Source organism: Saimiri boliviensis, chromosome 14, assembly GCF_048565385.1.
Source record: "Saimiri boliviensis isolate mSaiBol1 chromosome 14, mSaiBol1.pri, whole genome shotgun sequence".
NCBI lineage: Eukaryota > Metazoa > Chordata > Mammalia > Primates > Cebidae > Saimiri > Saimiri boliviensis.
Genome location: NC_133462.1, coordinates 50,194,355 through 50,215,898, shown reverse-complemented (window position 1 = coordinate 50,215,898; position 21,544 = coordinate 50,194,355). Strand labels below are relative to the sequence as shown.

Below are 21,544 nucleotides of genomic sequence, written 5' to 3'. Positions count from 1 at the left end.
GGAAGATGATTCAGCTGGGTGTGGTGGCTCACACCTGTAATCCCAGCACTTTGGGAGGCCGAGGCGGGTGGATCACGAGGTCAAAAGATCGAGACCATCCTGGTCAACATGGTGAAACCTCGCCTCTACTAAAAAATACAAAAAATTAGCTGGGCATGGTGGTGCGTGCCTGTAATCCCAGCTACTCAGGAGGCTGAGGCAGGAGAATTGCCTGAACCCAGGAGGCGGAGGTTGTGGTGAGCCAAGATCGCGCCATTGCACTCCAGCCTGGGTAACAAGAGTGAAACTCCGTCTAAAAAAAAAAAAAAAGAAAGAAATGGTGCTATTTCCTCAATACTGTTGTACAAACTGTGTATTTAAAGAATTTGGTGTTTCTTGTTATGTGTCCTCTGTGATAGATGAGCTGTTATCATAATGCGTGGTAGATTAGTTTAGGAAGTGGCTATTATTGGAGTCAAAGGCAAAAAGTGAGTATTGAATAGTTCCTTGATAAAGTCATGTTATTGCTTCTTCTGTTTTCTATCAGTCATTGTGTCCCTTTTCTCTGCCAGGGCCAGACACCATTTGATGTAGCTGATGAGGGTCTTGTGGAACATTTGGAGATGCTCCAGAAGAAGCAGAATGTGGTAAGTCTTTGATTGGTGCTTTCAAAACTTTTTTTTTTTAATTTAATTTTATTTATTTATTCAGTTTTAAAAGACCAGGGTTTCACCATGTTGGTCAGGCTGGTCTTGAACTCCCCACCTCAGGTGATCCACCTGTCTTGGCCTCCAAAGTGCTTGGATTACAGGCGTGAGCCACCACGCCCCGCCAAATTATAATCTCTTACTGCTATAAAGAACTGCCTGAGACGCGTGTCAAGGGAGACACCAGGTGGAGGATAATTGGATTATGAGGGTGGTTCCCCCCATGTTGTTCTTGTGATAGTGAGTTCTCACGAGATCTGTTGGTTTTATAAGGGGCTTTTCCCCCTTGGCTTGGCATGTCTTCCTGCCACCTTGTGAAGAAGGTGATTTGCTTCCCCTTCACCTTCTGCCATAGCCGTAAGTTTCCTGAGGCCTCCCCAGCCATGCAGAACTGTGAGTCAATAAAACCTCTTTTTTTTTTTTTTTTAAAGAAGAAAGAAAGAATTAAAAAAAAAAAAAAGAATGAAGGAGAGGAAGAAAGAGGAAGAGGAAGAGGGAGAGAGAACGGGGGTGTTGTTTTATTGCCTGGGCTAGAATGCAGTCTAAAAATGGGTATGCCTATAATTGTGCTTAATATTAGAGACAAGAAAAAAATGAGGGAAGAAAATAACTAACAAGCAGCCAAACAGTGTTTCATTTAAACCTGTAAATAGGTGTGATGTGATAAGAGTGTATATTTTGTGTATTTAAAGTGGAGAGTTCTATAAATGTTCATTAAGTCTACTTGGTGCAGAGTCAGAAAACTTTTCTAATAGTTTGCAGTTCACACCAAGTATCTTAATCACTTGTTTGTTTCAGTTATGTCTGCTGAGAGTTGAAATGGACATATCTGCCTTACAGATATGTTCATTGTTTCCTTCAGTAACATAAACAGTCTGTTGGAAGAATGTATCCCAGAAACCATTATTGTTCAGATTTTTTGCTCGTTATAAGATGGCCTTCAAGGAGTTGAAAGTTAAAATAGCAGGCCAGGCGCGGTGGCTCAAGCCTGTAATCCCAGCACTTTGGGAGGCAGAGGCGGGTGGATCATGAGGTCGAGAGATCGAGACCATCCTGGTCAACATGGTGAAACCCCGTCTCTACTAAAAATACAAAAAATTAGCTGGACATGGTGGCACGTGCCTGTAATCCCAGCTACTCAGGAGGCTGAGGCAGGAGAATTGCTTGAACCCAGGAGGCGGAGGTTGCAGTGAGCCAAGATCGCGCCATTGCACTCCAGCCTGGGTAACAAGAGCGAAACTCCGTCTAAAAAAAAAAAAAGAAAGTTAAAATAGCAACAAAAAAACTAAGAATTACCCTTGAGTTCTAGAAAATGAATGTGATATGCTTAAATCAGAGGTTTTTCGAAATAGAAAGTACCAGAGTGGAGGACACCTCATGACTTTTTTTGTTGTTGACTAAAAGGCTATCTTTATTTAAGTACATTGATTACAGAGAATAATATATTTCTTTCTTAAAAAATAAGGAAACACACAATACTAAAACCATCATTTGATATAGGGAAGTATTTGGTCAGTGATTCATACTTATTCCAGTTTTATGAAAGATCCAGAATTCAGTCCTCCCTTCTCTGCTCTTCATTTTAAATCTTTTATTGTTTGGTCCTGCATGCCTTTGGCTTAATTAGTGCTATGCAAGAGAACTATTTAAGTATGGTATTTGTGTTTAAACTGCAGAATGGAAAACCCACCTGATATACAGATGAAAAGTGAATAAGCCGTATTTTTTACTCATAAAGTAGATGAATAATTTGAGGGTAATAAAGATCAATGATATTAGGGTGGGACATTAGGGGCAAAAAAGTCAATGGCATTTTTTTTTTCTTTTGTGCTTGCTGTCACTCAGGTAATGTAAACTAAAGTTTAGGACAGATGTGGGAAACAGAAGTTCTGAATCAAAGAACTGCATAGCTCAGTGATGGGACAGATCAACCATATCTAACCTCTGTTGTGTTCAGCATTATGTCTGGAATGGTGAAGTGAAGATTCCAGTTATTTTAAGGCTCAGTGGGGAAGTCACGTATGTAAAGCTCAGACAAACACAACTTAAAGTTCATTTTGTTCTCTTTGTTGAGCAATCAGGAGCACTGAAACCAGGGTTTTCAAATACAGTGTCAACGCTGTTATTTAGCAGCAACAGCCTTCCTAATTATAAGATGTATACTTTGCACAGTTAGGTTCTTGTAATTTTTAAAACTTTTTATTCTGAAATAAGTTTAGACTCACATGGAATTGGCAAAAATAGAGAGTTCCTGTGTATTCTCTACCTAGCATGGTTAGGTTTTTGAACATCAATAGTATTATTCATGAAATAATATTTCTAAACCAGTGGGAATGGTACTTATCTTTGCCCTCTGCATAACTTGGAGTTCCAGGGATATAAATACATCTTGTCTAGAGCATGCATCTATAGCAGACCATTTTCTCTAAGGGCTTCTTTCCCATTTAGTACCTGTGTTTTCTTTAGAAATGTTGCCAACTTATTTCAGTATATGAATCATAAAGAATTCTTTCAGGTTCCTTCTGGCTTTTTATCCTTCAGAATGTAGGCTTTTATTGAAGATTGGGTTAGGATATTTGATAGGAGCAGTTTTATTGAAGCTCTTAACACCATGGCTTTTCTATTCTATCTTGGATGAGTTCTGTCATCTAAGGAGACCCAGCTGATATGTTTCTCTTTTTCTTAGGTTCCCCTCTACCTCTTTGGTGTTGGTCCTGTTTTCTTCAGAATGACAGTACCATTTTGGTTCTCAATACTGATGATTTTTCACCAGTAGTCAACTTCTTCCCTTTTCTCTCTGTTTTCTCCATTTCCAGCTTCGAAGTGAAAAGGAGACACGGAATAAACTCATTGAGTCAGACCTGAACCGCAAGATGCAGAGTGGGCTCTTTAAAAAGTAAGAATTTTAGGTTTAAGGAATGGGATGAGCTTTGCTCTGTGTCCTTTGCATACTTAACTTCAGAATGTATAAAGTGAAGAAACTCTGTGTTTGTATTTAGCCAAATGATCTATAAACTTGTGGGAAAGTTTGTGGGGCAAGAGAGTGGCATTGATATGTGAGGGGGATAATAAGGATGGTTGACTGTGTTTTAAACTTCAAAATTAATTGAGACTGTGTGCACTATTTTAAAATCCTGGCTTAGGTGTTCTTAGTCTCAGCTTCTGCCTTTACTTACTATAAATTTCATGAACTCAAGAGACAGTGTCTATTTTGTTTATGACTATACCAGTGCCTAGCATGATTCCTGGCATGTAATAAGTACTCAGTAAACATTTGTTAAATGATTTTTTTGAATATGTATCCACCATCATCAAAATTCATAGCTCTTCTTGTTTTCTGTGTGTTAAACAAGCCAGATTTCCTTGAGTCACACTCTGTAGTCAATTACTAAATCTTAGTCTACAAAAATGAACGGTTCAGAAGAACACAAAGATGTAAAGAAGAATTTGAATGTGTTTCTGTTATTGTTTCCACATATAGGTTTATAGACTTGTTCCCTTTATTATAACCTGATTATCACTTCTGAATTATACCCAATTTGTCATCTTTAATTTAGCAAAGAGAAGATACTCTATGAGGAGGAGACTTCTAAGTCCCAAGAAACGGGGGAAGAAAACAAAGAATCTAGTAGCTCCAGCTCAGAGGAGGAGGAAGGTGAAGATGAAGCTTCTGAGTCAGAAACTGAGAAGGAGGCAGGTAATACAAACATGTTCATAGTAAAGATCCTCTATCTCCATAGTAGAAGGAGATTACTCCTTGTCAGAGAGCTAGCACCTTTGGAGCACCTCACAGGACTCCAAAAAGAGCTTGAAGTTTAGTTTTCAAGGATACGAGATCAAATTGCTGCTGACCAGCTGATACAAAAACTGTGAGCTATGTTAGACTATATCTGCTGATTCCTGTGTCGCCATATAATAAGGCACACAAAGAATTCTTAGGTGAAGGCCAAGTACAGTGCCTCAACACTTTGGGAGGCCAAGCAGGGTGGCTTGCTTGAAGTCAGGAGTTCAAGACCAGCTTGGGCAACATAGCAAGACCCTTCCTCTACAAAAAAATTAAAAAAGAAAAAAATAATAATACTTAAGTGAGGGATCCACCTGTCCTTTCCTCAGTTTGGTAGATGGCATAGAGGCCAGATTCCAAAATGTCAGTGTGCTGAGAGGCAAAGAAGATGAGCTCTTGCAGAAGCTCTTAGGGTCAAACCAACTGGTAAATACTTGCATTTAATTCTCAGGTTTGTGTGAGTCCCTAAATAGAATTCTAAAATCTTTTTCCCCCTCATTATTTGAGTTGGGGAATGAGGAAGTAACAAAATCACATTTACCTTTATGGCTACTGATAACATATACCTCATATAGAGAGGTTTTTTGTTTTTTGTTTTTTTTCTGAGACAGAGTCTCACTCTGTTGCCCGGGCTGGAGTGCAGTGGTATGATCTTAGCTCACTGCAACCTCCACCTCCCATGCTCAAACTATCCCCGTGCCTCAGCTCTGCCCCAGTAGCTGGGACTACAGGGGCATGCCATCACACCCAGTTAATTTTAGTATTTTTAGTAGAGACAGGGTTTTACTGTGTTGTCTAGGCTGGTCTCAAACTCCTGACCGCAAATGATCCATCTGTCTCAGCCTCCCAAAGTGCTAGGATTACAGGCGTGAGCCACCATGCCTAGCCCTAGAGCTTCTTAAGTTTATTGTTTGACAAGACAGAAATCTTAACAGTGAAAGTGAAGTGCTGAATGTGGTCAGACCAAGAAGCTATAAAATAATCCACAGGTTTTGATTTATAGTCAGGTAAACACTGAGAAAAGAATATTGGCTTTTACTGAATAGAGGTTCAACTGCGACAGAAATAGTTCTCCTTAGATAATTGGAAGCCAATGGTAAACTGAGATATTACAGTGTACCTATGCCCCACATTCACTACCATATTATTCCTCCAAACTGGAGTCCATGATAAGATGAAATGTTTCTGATAGAGGGGAAGAGGTCACACATTGAGTTTATAATGGAGTCTGTGCTTTCCTCTGAACTTTGCCATGGCTGACCTACCCATAATGAAGATATTTAACTTACTCTGTTGTCTGGGCACCAGCTCCTGATGCGGTCTGGCTTTGCTGATATGATTTGTCTCCATTATGGGAGAATACTACCCTTCTTACTGTCTCAATCTCTGAGGCTCCTTGAATGTCAGTCACCAAAGGAAGTTAGAGAACCATCAGTTCTATAGAGAAGATAGGCAACAGCTAAGTTTACAGTGTACGAGATGACCTTTTCTTCATTGAGACTTGAACTTCTATTGTTAGTCTTCACAGTTTGCTCTGGAAATGCCATTATAATACCTGTCAGAATTTATAAATGTGCATCTTTTTGATATTTGATTATTTATTGAAAACTTACATATTCTAGCCTTCAACTATTTGGAACAAATATCTGAACTTGCGCTATGCTAGATCACTTTTGTTAGTGGCTAAGGTATGAGAAAAATGGGAGGGAGCTGCCTGAACTACTGTCATTACTTTGTGATGTGTACCCTTGCCTCAGATCTCTTGTTCTCTGTTGTCCATTTTCACATTGCTATTGGTATAAACACTCACAGTACCCTTTTGATTATGCTACACCTCTATTTAAACCTGTGACTACCTCCCTTACTCTGCCTTTGCCTGCAGAGTAAATAAACCCCAAGCCTCCTGCTCTGGCCTTCAGGACTTTTCATAATCTAGCTCCAGCTGACCTTTCCAATGCTGTACATAGATAAGGACATATTTTGGCCAAGCTGGACTGCTTAATTTCCTCAAACATGCCCCGAGCTTTCCTGCTCCCAAACATTTGTTTGTACGATTTATACCTAAATTCATTTCAGGCCATCAGTGCTTGTTGAGTGATTTCTGTAGGACTGTAGGATCCAGCAGATTGAAAAAGTTGTTCTGGTGCAGGAAGCTGAAAGGAAATGGGCCACCTCACTGTTCTTCTATCCTAGCACTGCCTACTTAACTCTGCTGTAGCACTCATCATTTTGTCTGGGAACTCTGGGTTTATTATTGAACTCCCAGGTCTCAGCTCAATGCCTGGAACATAACAGACATTCACATTTATTAAATATTTTTTGTTGATATATCTAGTCAGGGAATAGAAAGGAGTATACATGAATAAAATACATGTCACATGGGCTGGGCGCGGTGGCTCAAGCCTGTAATCCCAGAACTTTGGGAGGCCAAGGCGGGTGGATCACAAGGTCAAGAGATCGAGACCATCCTGGTCAACATGGTGAAACCCCGTCTCTACTAAAAATACAAAAAAATTAGCTGGGCATGGCGGCGCGTGCCTGTAATCCCAGCTACTCAGGAGGCTGAGGCAGGAGAATTGCCTGAACCCAGGAGGCGGAGGTTGCAGTGAGCCGAGATCGCGCCATTGCACTCCAGCCTGGATAACAAGAGCGAAACTCCGTCTCAAAAAAAAAAAAAAGAAATGAAAGGTAAAACTATAGAAAAGGATGAGATCCCTATAGATAGATTTTGTATATGATATAATAAGTGGAGATAGTTTTCAGTTTTTGTCTGAAAGTTGGACTTGGAACCTACCAAGATGGAAATAACATTGAGCTTATTTTCTTCTGCCAACAGTTGCAAGAGGTCTTATGCTAGTTTACATCCAAGCATTACAAGGCCTTAATCTATTTGGATAATGGGCAAACCTTTTCTATTAGCAGAAAAGGACATAGACACAAAGGTAAGATGTTTATAGTAGTACTTGTTACTTCTCTTGTCTTAAATAACAGATAAAAAGACGGAAGCCTTTGTCAACCATTCCAACTCTGAAAACAAGAGTAGTATCACGGAGCAGATACCAGCACCAGCTCAAAATACCTTCTCTTCCTCTTCTGCTAGGAGGGTGAGTATTTTTGACTTAATTTGGGAATCATATTTCATCCTATTGCAGTAGCACACACCTAGAATGGCCTTAAATGTACATTCTTGCCTGTCGTAGTCTGCTCTCATAGCAAAAAACACAGGCTGGGTGGCTTAAACACCAGAAATGTATTTCTCACAGTTCTAGAGGCTGGGAAGTCTCAGATTAAGGTACCAGCCAATTCAGTTCCTGGTGAGGGCCCTCTTCCTGACATGAATATAACCACCTTCTCACTATGTCCTAACGTGGCAGAGAGAAGGAGATCTGGTGTCTCTCTTCTTATAAGGTAACCAGCCAGCCCTATTGGATTAGGGCCCCACCCTTTTGACCTCGTTTAAACTACTTCTCACAGACCCTATTTCCAAATACAGTCACATTGGGAATTAGTGCTTCAATATATGACTTTTGGGAGGACACGAACTTTCAACCTATAACATTGCCCCCAAAAATCTGTAAGATCAAATTTGGCTACCATGTGTTAAGATAATGTAAGAAGCCGGGCGCGGTGGCTCAAGCCTGTAATCCCAGCACTTTGGGAGGCCGAGGCGGGTGGATCACGAGGTCAAGAGATCGAGACCATCCCGGTCAACATAGTGAAACCCCGTCTCTACTAAAAATACAAGAAATTAGCTGGGCATGGTGGCACATGCCTGTAATCCCAGCTACTCAGGAGGCTGAGGCAGGAGAATTGCCTGAACCCAGGAGGCGGAGGTTGCGGTGAGCCGAGATCGCGCCATCGCACTCCAGCCTGGGTAACAAGAGCGAAACTCCGTCTCAAAAAAAAAAAAAAAAAGATAATGTAAGAGAGAGTAGTCTGAGACCAAAGAGATTTTGACATTTGCCTATTTTCTTTGTATCTAAAGTTAAGATGCCTACATGTAAAGTGTGGGCTGGGCTGGAAGATATCTAGCATCCAACATTCATTGTTTTATTGGTTATTCTTCTTTTTCTAATTCTCTTTTAAGACTTTACTTTCTTTTTTTATTTTTTAATTTAATTTATTTTTTAATACCCCCTGGCAGGGGCAAGACTTTACTTTCATGAGTAAAGTCTTTATACCTTATGATGAGTAGACGGCAGATATAGAAATAATTTGTTGAAATACCAGAGGCACCTCCTTCTGTAACTTTGTGCAGGCCTTTGAGAATCTGTAGGCTTCTAGTCGGTGAGACTGAGTTGAATGGCCCTGCTCTACAAAGTATAAAATTCCTTTTGAGGTTAAGAATTTGATTTGAGTTCTTTGGAATGAAGCTATTGAAAAAGCCCTATGGTTATATAGGTATGAACTTACTGATCTTCTTAGCACTTTATGAATTGGAAAGTTGGGCTTATGGTATTCTTGTGGAAATGAGAGAACAAAGGTCTGACTACTTATCCCTAGAAGCTTCATTGTGAATAATTAAAGAGGTTTTGAATAAATATAATTCTCACTCATTATTCAGTCATTTAGTTGTACCTCATATACTGTCACTGCTTCTAAGGATGCCTAGCTTTACTACTGTTTTCAATAGAAAAATACTAAATTAGACAGGGTACAGTGGCTACACATATAATCTCAGCACTTTGGGAGGCCAACATGGGCAAATCACTTGAACTCAGGAGTTTGGGGCCAGTTTGGGCAACATGGGAAAACCTCATCTTTACAAACAGTAGGCTGGGCGTGGTGGCTCACGCTTGTAATCCAAGCACTTTGGAGGCCAAGGCAGGTGGATCGCCTGAGGCCAGGAATTCAAGACCAGCCTAACCAACATGGTGAAACCCCGTCTTTATTTAAAAACAAACAAACAACAAACAAACAAACAAAAACGGTAAAAAAATTAGCCAGGCATGGTGGCACACACCTGTAGTCCCAGCAACTTGGGACTGTGAAGCTGAAGTAGGAGAATCACTTGACCCTAGGAGGTCAAGGCTTCAGTGAGCTGTGATTGTTCCACTGCACTTCAGCCTGGGCGATAGAGTGAGACCCTGTCTCAAAACATACACACACACACACACACACACGCGCGCGCGCGCGCGCGCGTGCACGTGCGCTCTATCTCTCACTCTCAACTTCACTTAAATGATGCTGGGAAAGGCATTTTCCCCCTTAGAATCAGGTAGCTTGTAAAAAGCTGACATTATTGAAGCCCTAAAGCTGGAAGGAATACATAAATGTGTACCTTCAGATGACTGATGAAAAGAGAAAATCTATATGTGAGTTCAAGATGAGTGTTTTAATATTTTTATTGATGTTTCACTATATCAGGCAGTGAAGGTAGCCTCGTATTAGAAGAAAGGCCTAAGTCTTCTTGAAAAGGCCCTGGACCTCAGGAAAGGTCTGTTGGCTTGTGTTCCAAAGACTAGTTGTACCCGAAAGTGCAGGTCCTTGGCCTAATGCTAGTCTATGATGTTTCCCTAGTTTATGGCAAAATAAGATAATTAAGGACAATGTAAGCTTTCCATAAAGCTTTCTTTTCTGATGTTAAAATTTTATTTTTTTAAGAAAATAGTGGTGATGATGAGTTGTTCAAAAAGAAAACATCTTTCAGAATATTGTTCTCTTTTGGCAAAATTTAATTTAAAAGATAAAAACATAGCAACCCTTTGACCTCTTTTTTTTTTTTTTTCCCCCTGGTCAGTGAAATCTAAAGTTCTCTGAACTGCTACTCTAGAGCAAATAAATTTTCTTGAATTTGAGTGGAGTGGCTTCTAGAATTTTTATCAGTGTTAACTTAAATCATTTTATCATAGTACCTTAAAATGTATTTATAAATTAGCTTGTTCCTGGCTGAGCATGGGCTCATGCCTGTAATCACAGCACTTTGGGAAGCTGAGGTGGGAGGATTGCTTGCGTTTAGGAGTTTGAGACCAGCCTAGGCAATATAGGGAGAGCTCGTCTCTACTAAAATTTAGAGAAAATTAACTGGGCACAGTGGTGCATGCTGGTAGTCCCAGCTACTCAGTGGGCTGAGGTGGGAGGATCACTTGAGCCCAGGTGGTCAAGGCTGCAGTGAGCCCTGATTAGGCCACTGCCTTCCAGCCTGGGTGACAGAGTGAGACCCTACTTCAAAAAGAAAAAAAGAAAAGATAAATTAGCTGGTCTAATTTTTTCCGGTCTCCACATATTATAAGGAGGGATTAAGCTCATTATTGTTATTTTACAGATGAGCATGTTGAAACCTAGAGAAGTAAAGTATCTTATTTTCAGTTCCACAGTGAGTTTTTTATTTTATTTTATTTATTTATTGTTTAAAGACAGGGTTTCACCATGTTGGTCAGGCTGGTCTTGAACTCCTGACCTCAGGTGATCCACCTGCCTTGGCCTCCAAAGTGCTTGGATTTCAGTCATGAGCCACCACGCCCGGCCCACAGTGAGTTAGAAGAAGGTATATTACTAGAATACAATCTCCTGGTGTTCCATGTCAGTATTAATTGCACAGGCATAGCAAATGATGTTTAATTTCTCAGAACAACTTTGTCACGTAGGAGCACTGTGTGGAGAATCAGAGGGTATTTTTGGCTTAGGAAGAAAGAGCCTGGAGAGGTTATTAGGGTTTGCTGGGTGAGGAAGGGAACACTGGCAGAAAGCCTGCCATGTATTTGTTCTTCCTAGCTATCCTGTGTTGCCTCTCTGAACTTAGTTAAGTGTGGAAAAGGCAAATAGGCTAAGAAAGAATCATCAGAGCCTTTCTTTTTCTTTTCTTTTATTTGCTTCTTTCATAGTTCTCTTCTGGCCTTTTTAACAAGCTGGAAGAGCCCAAAGATGAATCTCCTTCTTCATGGAGATTGGGACTGAGAAAAACTGGCAGCCACAACATGCTGAGTGAGGTGGCCAATTCCAGGGAACCTCTAAGGGACCGAGGCTCTTCCGTCTACCGCTCTTCTTCAAGCCCTCGGATTTCTGCTCTGCTGGACAACAAAGATAAGGTGCAGTTTGGGTAGGGTAAGGGGGAATTCCAAGGCACTTTTTTTTCCCAATGAAAATTCAGTCTTAGGAAAAATGAAAATATTTTCTAGTCCTTAATTTGATTTTGGAAATGCAAAGCCTTTAAAGGGAGACAGAGACACTGATAGTTTAATCAATTAGCTATTTGGTTGCTATTATTTGCTTGGCCAAAAAAGAAAAAAAAAAGCTTTAAAAATAGCTTTTCCTTTTGGTTTGTCCATTCTTCCTTGCTCTCTTACCTAAAGCAAAAAGTGGATCAGAAACATAAAAATTTTAATATGGTGGAGGAGGGTGCAGGAAGGACCGCGTCCTGGAGCCAGAGGGCCAATTCTCATACCCCCAGCAGCATGGCATCCTGTGCTGAACCCTCTGAGCACCCCCCACTCCCCACCCCGCCCCCCGCCTCCCACCTCGGTCCCACTGCTTGAGGACTTCGTGGTGCTGGGAGGGGTTGGGGAGAGGGTGAGGAAGAGGAGGAGGAAGATGACCTGAGTGAGCTGCTATTGCTGGAGGATATGGGACAGCCCTTGGTAGAGGAGGCTGAGCAGCCTAGGGCCCCCGACCTGAGAGTCCTCACTGCCATGGAGCCTGAGCCTGCCCCTTCTCCTGTCCCGGAAGAGTGGCTGGACATCCTAAGGAACCCGCTGTTAGGAAGAAGACACTGGTCCCAGGGCTGCCGGGTTCCAGCTGCCCAGTCAAGGGCCAGGTGGTGACCATGCATTTGCATATCATGAGAGAACAGCACACTGGTGCAGGAGAAGCCAGAGCTGGTGTTCCCTGAGTGACTGTGAAGTCATCCAGGCCCTGGATCTTAGTGTCTCATTCAGGGACGTAGGGGAGAGGGCCATGGTCTCTGCTGATTCCAAGTACTGCTATGGCCCCCAGGGCAGGAGCCCATAGATACACAGCCCTGTGCCTGGAGGTGACCCCGAAGACGGCCACAGACGGGCCTGACCTGGAGATGCTCACGGGGCAGGAGTGCATGGCCCTGGCCAGCCAGAAGTGGGAGTGCAGCAGCGCCCACTATCAGCGGGAGGACTTTTTCTGGCCACCAACTCCTATGACCTCGCCATCAAGACTATCACCTCTAGTGCCAAAGTGGACATGACGTTCGAAGAGGAGGAGCAGCTTCTGCGGCTGAAGGTGAAGCATCTCAACAACCTGGTGGCCTCGCAGCTGAACCTTGACCACTACCGCATAGCCCTGCACTCCTGCAGCCTCGTGCTGGAACACTGTCTAGACAACATCAAGGCTCTCTTTTACAAAGGCCTAGCAGGGCGAGTGTAGTGAGGCCATCCCCATCCTGAGGGCAGCCCTGAAGCTGGAACCTTCCAACAAGATGATCCACGCAGAGCTCTTGAAACTGGTGAAGAAGCACGTGGCACAGTGGAGCACGGAGACTGCCCTATACTGGAAAATGCTGGGCGACCTCAGCTGGCTGCCCACCAAGTGCCCCGGCAAGGGTGCCTGGTCAGTCTCGTGGAAGTGGCTATTTGGGGTGACTGCTGTTGCCTTAGGGGGTGTGGCGTTCTCTGTGGTCATCGCTGCCGGAAATTGACTGCCCAGGTGGACGCCACCCCCTCTGCACACCATGGACCCTGCCCTGTGCTCCCTGACTCCCCCAGACTCTCTGTCCACTGCCCTCTCTGATCTGGCCTCCTTCTCCTCAACCAGAGGAGGGACTGAGGCCCTCTAGGAGGAAAGCCTAGAGGAAAGGGGCCCTCATTCCTCCAGACCCAGGTTCCTCCCAGCCCTCCTCCCTCTGGGCTAGGTCTCTGCTGGGGCTGGCCTCAGTTTCTCCTCAGTAGGCTTGGGGGCAGGCCCTCCTGCCCTGCCTGTCCCACCTGTCCCACCTGTCCCACCTGCCCCCCCTGCCCCCCCTGCCCCCCCACCCCACCTGCCCCACCTGCCCCACCTACCCCACCTGCCCCACCTGCCCCACCTGCCTCACCTGCCCCACCTGCCCTGCATAGGCTCCCTCCTCACCACAGTGAAATAAAGCCTCCCACCCTGAAAAAAAAAAAAATCCCAGCACTTTGGGAGGCTGAGGTGGGTGAATTACTTGAGGTCAGGAGTTTGAAACCAGCCTGGTCAACACGGTGGAAGTCCGTCTCTAGTAAAAATACAAAAACTAGCCAGGCATGGTGGCATGTGCCTGTAATCCCAGCTACTCAGGCACAAGAATCACTTGAACCTGGGGAGACAGAAGTTTCAGTGAGCCAAGACCAGGCCATTGCACTCCAGCCTGGGTGACAGAGTGAGACCCTGTCTCAAAAAAAAAAATTTTAATATGGCCTAAGATGTTCTCCTGAAAGAAACTTCTTCTGATGTTTAGAAGCAAAGCTCCCTTACCTGGGCTTTGAATCCAAATAAAGCTCAGGCAAATTAGTACTTAGAAAAAAATCTTTTAACTTGTCATCCTTTCATTAATATGGAAAATATGGTTAAGCCAACTTCCCAAATAGTTTGTATATTCATTCAAGATAAGTAAATTTTGCTGGGCGCGGTGGCTCAAGCCTGTAATCCCAGCACTTTGGGAGGCTGAGGCGGGTGGATCACAACGTCAAGAGATCGATACCATCCTGGTCAACATGGTGAAACCCCGTCTCTACTAAAAATACAAAAAATTAGCTGGGCATGGTGGCGCGTGCCTGTAATCCCAGCTACTTAGGAGGCTGAGGCAGGAGAATTGCCTGAACCCAGGAGGCGGAGGTTGCGGTGAGCCGAGATTGTGCCATTGCACTCCAGCCTGGGTAACAAGAGCGAAACTCTGTCTCAAAAAAAAAAAAAAAAAAAGTAAATTTTTATTTTCTCCCCTTTTTAGTTCCAGATTTTATAGGATTCTCTTAGTGCTTTTCTTTGGGATCACATCTTGTAATCACAGTCCTCTTGCTTGATATTTCTGGAGACTACTCAAAGAGATGAGGCACATTGGTTGCATTAACTCTGCAGCATACTTATTGTACATAGTCCTAAGGAAGCTGTATTTCAAGGAGAAGATGTACTGGGGACTACTGGAGACTACATAAATCTTATTTCGTCAGGAATATTAGAGTGGAGCTTTCTGTTTGTGGCTTTTCAGAGGCTCTCCTCCTCTCTTGGCATAGCTGCTGCTTTGTATAATTTGTGCTGCTCTTTTATTTATTTGCTCATCCTGACTTTCCCATGAGAATTATTTCCCTTCATACTGTTTTTTTAATGGAAGAAAGTTAGGAATAAGCTTTTGAAAGCTAACCTTTTGTAAATACCACTCAAAATAGAATTAATGTTGGATCCAGAAATAAAATTATATAGGTATATTAAGTTCTGCTTTTTTACTCAAAATGTTTTACACTGTGCCAGTATTGTACCTTTCTTGTGCTTTACTTGTTTTTATTTTACAGGAGAGAGAAAACAAAAGCTATATTAGTTCACTAGCACCCCGGAAGCTCAATAGCACAAGTGACATTGAAGAAAAGGAGAACAGGTAATACTAACGTTGGGCAAAAGATGGTTCTCGTCCTCTTAGGTCTGCTCATTATAGTCATCTCCTGGCCATTACTCTTCCGATTTTTTCCCTCAGGTGGCCTTACCACATTATGAATTGTTTGTTCCTTCTGCTTAGAACGCCTCTCAACTCTTATATCCTTGCTATGCCAGTTCTTTATTCTTCAAATTCTAACTCCAGCTTAGACATTACTGTCTTTAGGAAGTCTTCCCCAATTTTTCCGTACATAGATTAGTTTTAATCCTCCAACAGGCTCTGTAAAGGTAGGATCTGTGTCTGTCTGGTTTCTCAAGGACCCCTAGTTCCTAGCACAGTGCCTCACACATAGTAAACACTAAAATAATGTTATTTAATTAAATTGACCAAATTCTAATTTGTCAGAAGGTAAAATTAAAGTCTTCCTAATTAGTTAAAATAAATATAGGGATTTTGAAGTATTGCTGCATCTTAGGGCAAAATGTGATCTTAAACCTTAGCCAGCAGCATTGGTATCACCCAGGTACATTTTATTTTTATTAAAATAAAAAAAAGTTTTAAATAGTAACAAGGTTTTGCTATTGTTTCCCAGGGTGGTCTCAAACTCCAGGCCTCAAGCAGTCCTCCTGACTTGCCCTCTCAAAGTGCTGGGATTGTAGCCATGAACCACTGCTCTTAGCCTGGGTGCTTGTTAGGACTGCAGAATCTCAGGTCCTACTCCAGACCTACAGAATTAGAATCTGCATTTTAATGAAATTTCCTGGGTTATTGAAATATTAATACAATTAATGTTTGAGAAGGATTGTGCTAGAGAACCTTGTGAAGCATGGAGACCCATAGCTTTTGTAACAAAGACCCTGAGTTACCAATTGTGGATCAAAAATCCTACTGCAGCACTTTCCTGGATACCTTTTCATTTATAATGCTAAAGAGGCTTCCAGCAAGTCTTCCTTCCCTTTCCCCTTCTGCAGTAAACTTTTTTCTTGGTAACAGACTTCTTCATCTTCCCCCATCATTTCCTTTTCTGCTTAACTTAAAAGCCACCTACACTGGGACAGATTGCAATACACTTTTTGTCCTTTATTTTTTGAAACAGTCTTACTCTGTCACCCAGGCTAGAGTGCAGTGGCATGATCTCAGCTTGTTGCAGCCTCTGCTTCCTGGGTTCAAGCGATTCTCATGCCTCAGCTTCCCAAGTACAAGCATGTGCCGCCATGCCTGGCTAATTTTTTTGCATTTTTGGTAGAGATGGGGTTTCACCATGTTGGCCAGGCTGGTCTCAAACTCCTGAGCTCAAGTGATCTGCCTGCCTCGGCCTCTCAAAATGCTGGAATTGTGAACTACTATGCCCAGCTGCAAAGTACTTTTTAAATAAGGATCAAAAGTGACTTCTCATTGCAAAAGGATTAGAGACCTTTGGCATGAGGACTTTGGTACCTGTTGAAATTAATTGGTTCAAAGTTGATAAAAGAAAGCAGACAGTAATACTTCTATTCTGTACAGAAAACAGGTATATAAAACAGAATCACGTGAAAAATGTGTCTATTAGCCATGTTACAGTTTGCCTGTCTTGCTCTTCTCTCTCTGTATTGTATCATGAACAGAAACTAGTGGTAGGAATCAATGTTTTGTTTTTCTTTCATGCTTCTACAGAGAATCAGCTGTTAATCTAGTGAGGAGTGGCTCCTATACCCGGCAGCTATGGAGGGATGAAGCAAAGGGACATGAAACCCCACAGACAATTGCTCCCTCCACCTATGTATCAACCTACTTGAAAAGGTACCAGGCTCAAAGAGGGTGGGAGATGTTTCTTTCACTCTAACCATGGGAATATGGGTAATAATTGCATGCCTTTTTATGTCCAATTAACACCATAGAAATGAATCAAAATGAATTACTTTTAGATTTCTTAGAATTAACGTCTTGAATAATTTAAAAATAAAATTAATTTATTCTCTTAATAATTGAATTAAAGTAAGCTAATTTCAGGTTCTTACTATAGATCTGGCTTTATATTTCATCCTCTCTGTCTTATTAAAATTTTCAGTCAGGAGGGACTTTCAGTAATCTCTGAGCAAGAGTGAATTTAAGTTATCCTTGTTCTGTAGCTGGTTCCCCCCTTTTCTGAAGTAGAGTAGTTCTCATCCCATGTGATATTTTTGGGGGGAGGAAGGGAGGGACACTATAGGGTGGTCAGGGGTGGGAAATGGGGACAGTTTTCTATTGCATTAAAGAAGTTTCATACTAAAGCCTGTTAATTTAGGGACTTGAGTTGTTTTTTTTTCTTATGACTTTAATGGCCCTCAGATCCATCAAGATGTGAAACTCGCAAGTTTGGTGCAGAGAAGGTACATGGGTTTCCTTCTTTTCTCATCTATATTCCCTTTTCTGCAATTATTTTCTTTGCCACATACTAGCCAGCAAACCAAGCACCTCTGCCAGAGCCATTAAGCTGTAAAATATACTTAATTAATATTTTAATTTGAACTTCGCTGCTAATGTGGAAGAATCTGTTTTTTATTGCTTCCTTTGAATTCTTTCTTCACTTCCACTTAACCCCTCCCACTGTATCCTCACACCATAGCCTTAGGTTTTTTAGATGGTTGGTTTGCTACCTTAGAAACAGGCCCTGGCCGTAGACTAGATTCGCACATTAACTCTTTGGAATCAACACTTATTTCCACTTGACAGGAAGACTTGTCAGTGTGGGAATGTGGGAAATAGCTATAAAACACACAGCCACTGTTGCCTTTTAATGTTCTTCAGTTCTTTAGATACATTCTATAAGAAAGGGCTCAACTTTGGAAGTATGAAAGTTTGATAATCTCACTGATGCTTCATTATACAAAAGAGGTGTTTCTTGCTTTATGAGGAGGCTGTCACCTATTTGTCTTAATGGCTAAGGCCTTGGTCTTCCTAGATGCATTATTATTTCTTATGGTTGGATCCAAGATCAAGAAAACTTTTCTAAGAAAATAATGTTCTAGATCAAGGGAAGGGAGAAAGCTGGCATTTAATTTCCAGGCATGGAGTTATTCTGTGATGAGGTTGTTGATTTTTTTGATCCAAATAATCAGCAAATTGGTTGAGAGGCATTTGGTTTGATAGATGTAGTTTGGCAAAGTTATGGTGAACAGTGAAGGGAAGGGTTGCCTCTATTTAGGATCAAAACCATGCTTAATGATGTGAGCACTTTTTGAGGAAAAGATCTACAACTTGCTTCATACCTTGGATTTCCAAAGCTCTTCTCCTGTAACCCTAAAGCACTTCTTAATTTTATAAAAGCCTATCTTGTGATCTTTTTAAAAGGAAAGAATTATATGCCATCACCATTTAAAAGAGCAAGTGTGAGGAGAAATTTGTCATTTCCCAGCTATGCCAAACCTTCATACACATTCCGTTTTCTAGTTCATCTCTTGTGTCTAGGCAGAAATTCCTTTCACGTGGCCCATATTAAAATACTTCTTTTCCAAGGATAGCTTTATAGCTTTTTTTGGTTATCCCCTCAAGTGTCTCATTTCTATTATAGTCAATAAATTTTTTTTTTTTTTGAGACGGAGTTTCACTCTTGTTACCCAGGCTGGAGTGCAATGGCACAGTCTCGGCTCACCGCAACCTCCGCCTCCTGGGTTCAAGTGATTCTCCTGCCTCAGCCTCCCGAGTAGCTGGGATTACAGGCATGCACCACCATGCCCAGCTAATTTTTGCATTTTTAGTAGAGACGGGGTTTCACCCATGTTGACCAGGATGGTCTCAATCTCTTGACCTTGTGATCCACCCGTCTCGGCCTCCCAAAGTGCTGGGATTACAGGTGTGAGCCACTGCCCCCGGCCTAATAAATATTTTTAAAATTTGGACCCAAATAATTTTTTGCTGCAAGTGAGATGGTTCTTACCTGTCTTCAGTTGAAACAAATAAAAGTTGCCTTTTATTGCTCATACATTATTATTTTCTAGAATTAAAACTTTAAATCCTCCCAAAGGCAATTTTGCTTTAGGCTGAATAACTGCAGTTCTCAAAGTCATTTTTTTTCAGAGCTTCTTTACTCTTTTCCACTTGTAAAATTTAAATTTCTACTCCACAACCTCTCCAAATTCTCTGGTCTTACTTTAGCTTTTACAGTGCTAATTCTATATCAGGTAGACATTTGGGTTTGCATGATTATTTGCCTTGGGTTTGTTGCGAATTATTTGCTCTAATAAAATTATTCTATTTCCTATTATTCCCTTGCTTAGCCTCTCCTCTTACCATAAAATCTACGTTCCTGCTTTCCCTCATTCAGGATCATCTTTCTTCCTCCATGTTCCTTCACTCTTTTGGATGATTGACCAAAATGACCATCCTTCAAAGAGTGATGATTCCTTCATTCTTTTGATGATTGCCTACTTGCTGCTGCCAGTGACTCAGCTCTAGCTGGAGTTGATCACTTCACTTCCCAGTTGTCATACCCTTTCTTTAGTCTATATTCCTTTTAAGTGCACAATCTGGGTGGGAAGGTGGTGCTGGGAAATGGTGGGTGAGCAGCATGTCCTGAAGAAAGTGACTGTGTGCTGTTTTGCAGTGCTTCATTTGGTAGAAGTAGTGACCCCACAAGTCCCTACATTTCAGCCAATCGCAATTCATCTCCTGCTACCTCACCCATTACCATTGGTTCATCTACCTCTCGGGGCAGCCAGTGGCAACCTGCCTCTTCTTGCCCTGCACCAATCAGTGCAAACACTACTGCATCTGTACATCATGGCAGGTAAGGCTTCTTCGAGCCATTTGAGTTGCATTCATCAAAGTTAATGCCTCTGAAAACACATGAAATTTGAAACAAAGAGACGTTATCACTATAGAAAGAAGTTAGAATTCCTGAGAAAAATCTGAAATTTAATGAGGATGTTTTTGCTTTGACTTTTATTAGCCAGTCAACAGTTGCATATTGAATAATTAAAGGGTATGTATAATTGTACTTGGTGTTTGGACATCAGCTTAAGATGACTAATTTCATCTCTCAACAACCTTACCAGTTGTGATTCCAATTTAAGGGTCATACCATTGTGGTAAATTAAATATTGAAAATATTTTCATATTTTACTTCTATTAATTTTCCAGTAATTGTAATAGGAATCTCTTGTATTTAGTCTTTTAAATGGCATACAAACCTAAATCAGAAAGAAAGCTAGCTCATTTTCCAAAAGCCTGTGATAGCCTTCTGAAAACTCCCAGCCAACGACAACATTTTGCTGGACACCCTGTAAGAAGGGAGAGATTTGTGCTTGTCTAAACTGTGTTCTGGGGGCAGTATCTTTCTGGTTTCTAGTTCATCTAAGGGATACCATGGTAGAGAGTAACTGTGAAAGGATGTTAGGACTTTGACTGTCGTTTTAACTGTGGCTTTTAATCCTTTCTGTGTGGTGGCAAAGGGTCTCCTTTTCTTGGGTCTGTGTCTACAACTGATAAAGAAAATGAAAAAAATCTTAATGATAGTGTTGTTGCAAGAATGCCAGTGTTGGTGCTGCTTGATTGATATTTGTCAGTTTACTAGATTTCTTTCCCTAAAATAAGTGATGATCATTAATTCAGCCAGGAGGGAAGGGTTTATGATGGATTATTAATAATACTGTATAATTATGGGTTAATTTATTAGGTCCTGTAATAATCCAGTTGCATAGACATGTTAATTATTATCACCATAGATGAAGAAACACAGAAAGGTTATTGTTACTATATTATATTACTATTATATTTGACATATAATATACATTATATATGTAATTATATATATAATATATATGTAATTATATATATTACAAGTCTCATAATTTTATATATATATATATTACTATAAGTATTAAGAGCTGCAACTGGGCTGGACGCGTTGGCTCACTCTTGTAATCCTAGCACTTTGGGAGGCCAAGGTGAGTGGATCACAAGGTCAGGAGTTCAAGACCAGCCTGACTGAGATGGTGAAACCCCACCTCTACTAAAAATACAAAAAAACTGGCCGGGCACAGTGGCAGGTGCTTGTAATCCCAGCTACCCAGGAGGCTGAGTCAGGAGAATCGCTTGAACCCGGGAGGCAGAGGTTGTAGTGAGCCGAGATTGTGTCACTGCACTCCAGCCTGGAAGACAGAGTGAAACTCTGTCTGGGGGGAAAAAAAAGCTGCAACCGAGAGAAAATAATTCCAGCTGCCATTTGTTGGACCCTATTATGTGACAGGCATTTGGTTAGGTATTATATAAAAATTATATTGGGGTTTAGTTTGCTCATATGTAATGATAAATCTAAATAGTAGTGGCTTAAATAAGTTAAAGGTTATTATTATTATTATTATTATTATTTTTGCACTTAAGAGAATCCAGAAATATGCAGAGCTGGCTCAGTAGCTCCACAGTCATTAAAGGACCCAGGTTCTTTCTGCTCCACAAGTCTTGCATCATGGCTGCCATTTCCATGGGTTGCCCCATGGTCCAGAATAACTCCTGGACCTCTAGCCATCATGGCTGTACTCTAAGGAAGAAGGAGGAAAGGGAAAAGCAGATAAAAAAAGAAGGCTGCTGAACTGAGAATTTTCCCAG

General features: G+C 41.5%; 1 protein-coding gene and 1 pseudogene across 10 annotated transcripts in view; both read left to right on the top strand.

Annotated features, from left to right (window-relative positions):
* Window positions 1-21,544, top strand: part of PPP1R12B (protein phosphatase 1 regulatory subunit 12B) — a 256,766-nt gene that overhangs the window by 75,939 nt on the left and 159,283 nt on the right. For 6 of the 10 annotated variants that reach the window (XM_074385023.1, XM_010348875.2, XM_074385026.1 and 3 more), the window contains 8 exons: window positions 552-626; window positions 3,503-3,582; window positions 4,244-4,383; window positions 7,462-7,574; window positions 11,295-11,498; window positions 14,901-14,983; window positions 16,634-16,759; window positions 19,542-19,724. In XM_074385023.1, the coding sequence (XP_074241124.1) occupies window positions 552-626; window positions 3,503-3,582; window positions 4,244-4,383; window positions 7,462-7,574; window positions 11,295-11,498; window positions 14,901-14,983; window positions 16,634-16,759; window positions 19,542-19,724 (1,004 nt within the window). Of the gene's footprint in view, window positions 1-551; window positions 627-3,502; window positions 3,583-4,243; window positions 4,384-7,461; window positions 7,575-11,294; window positions 11,499-14,900; window positions 14,984-16,633; window positions 16,760-17,287; window positions 17,329-19,541; window positions 19,725-21,544 lie in introns of those variants that run through there. The other 4 variants (XM_074385025.1, XM_074385024.1, XM_074385030.1 and 1 more) reach the window with 3 other exon arrangements.
* Window positions 11,510-13,355, top strand: LOC104652929 (peptidyl-prolyl cis-trans isomerase FKBP8 pseudogene; annotated as a pseudogene).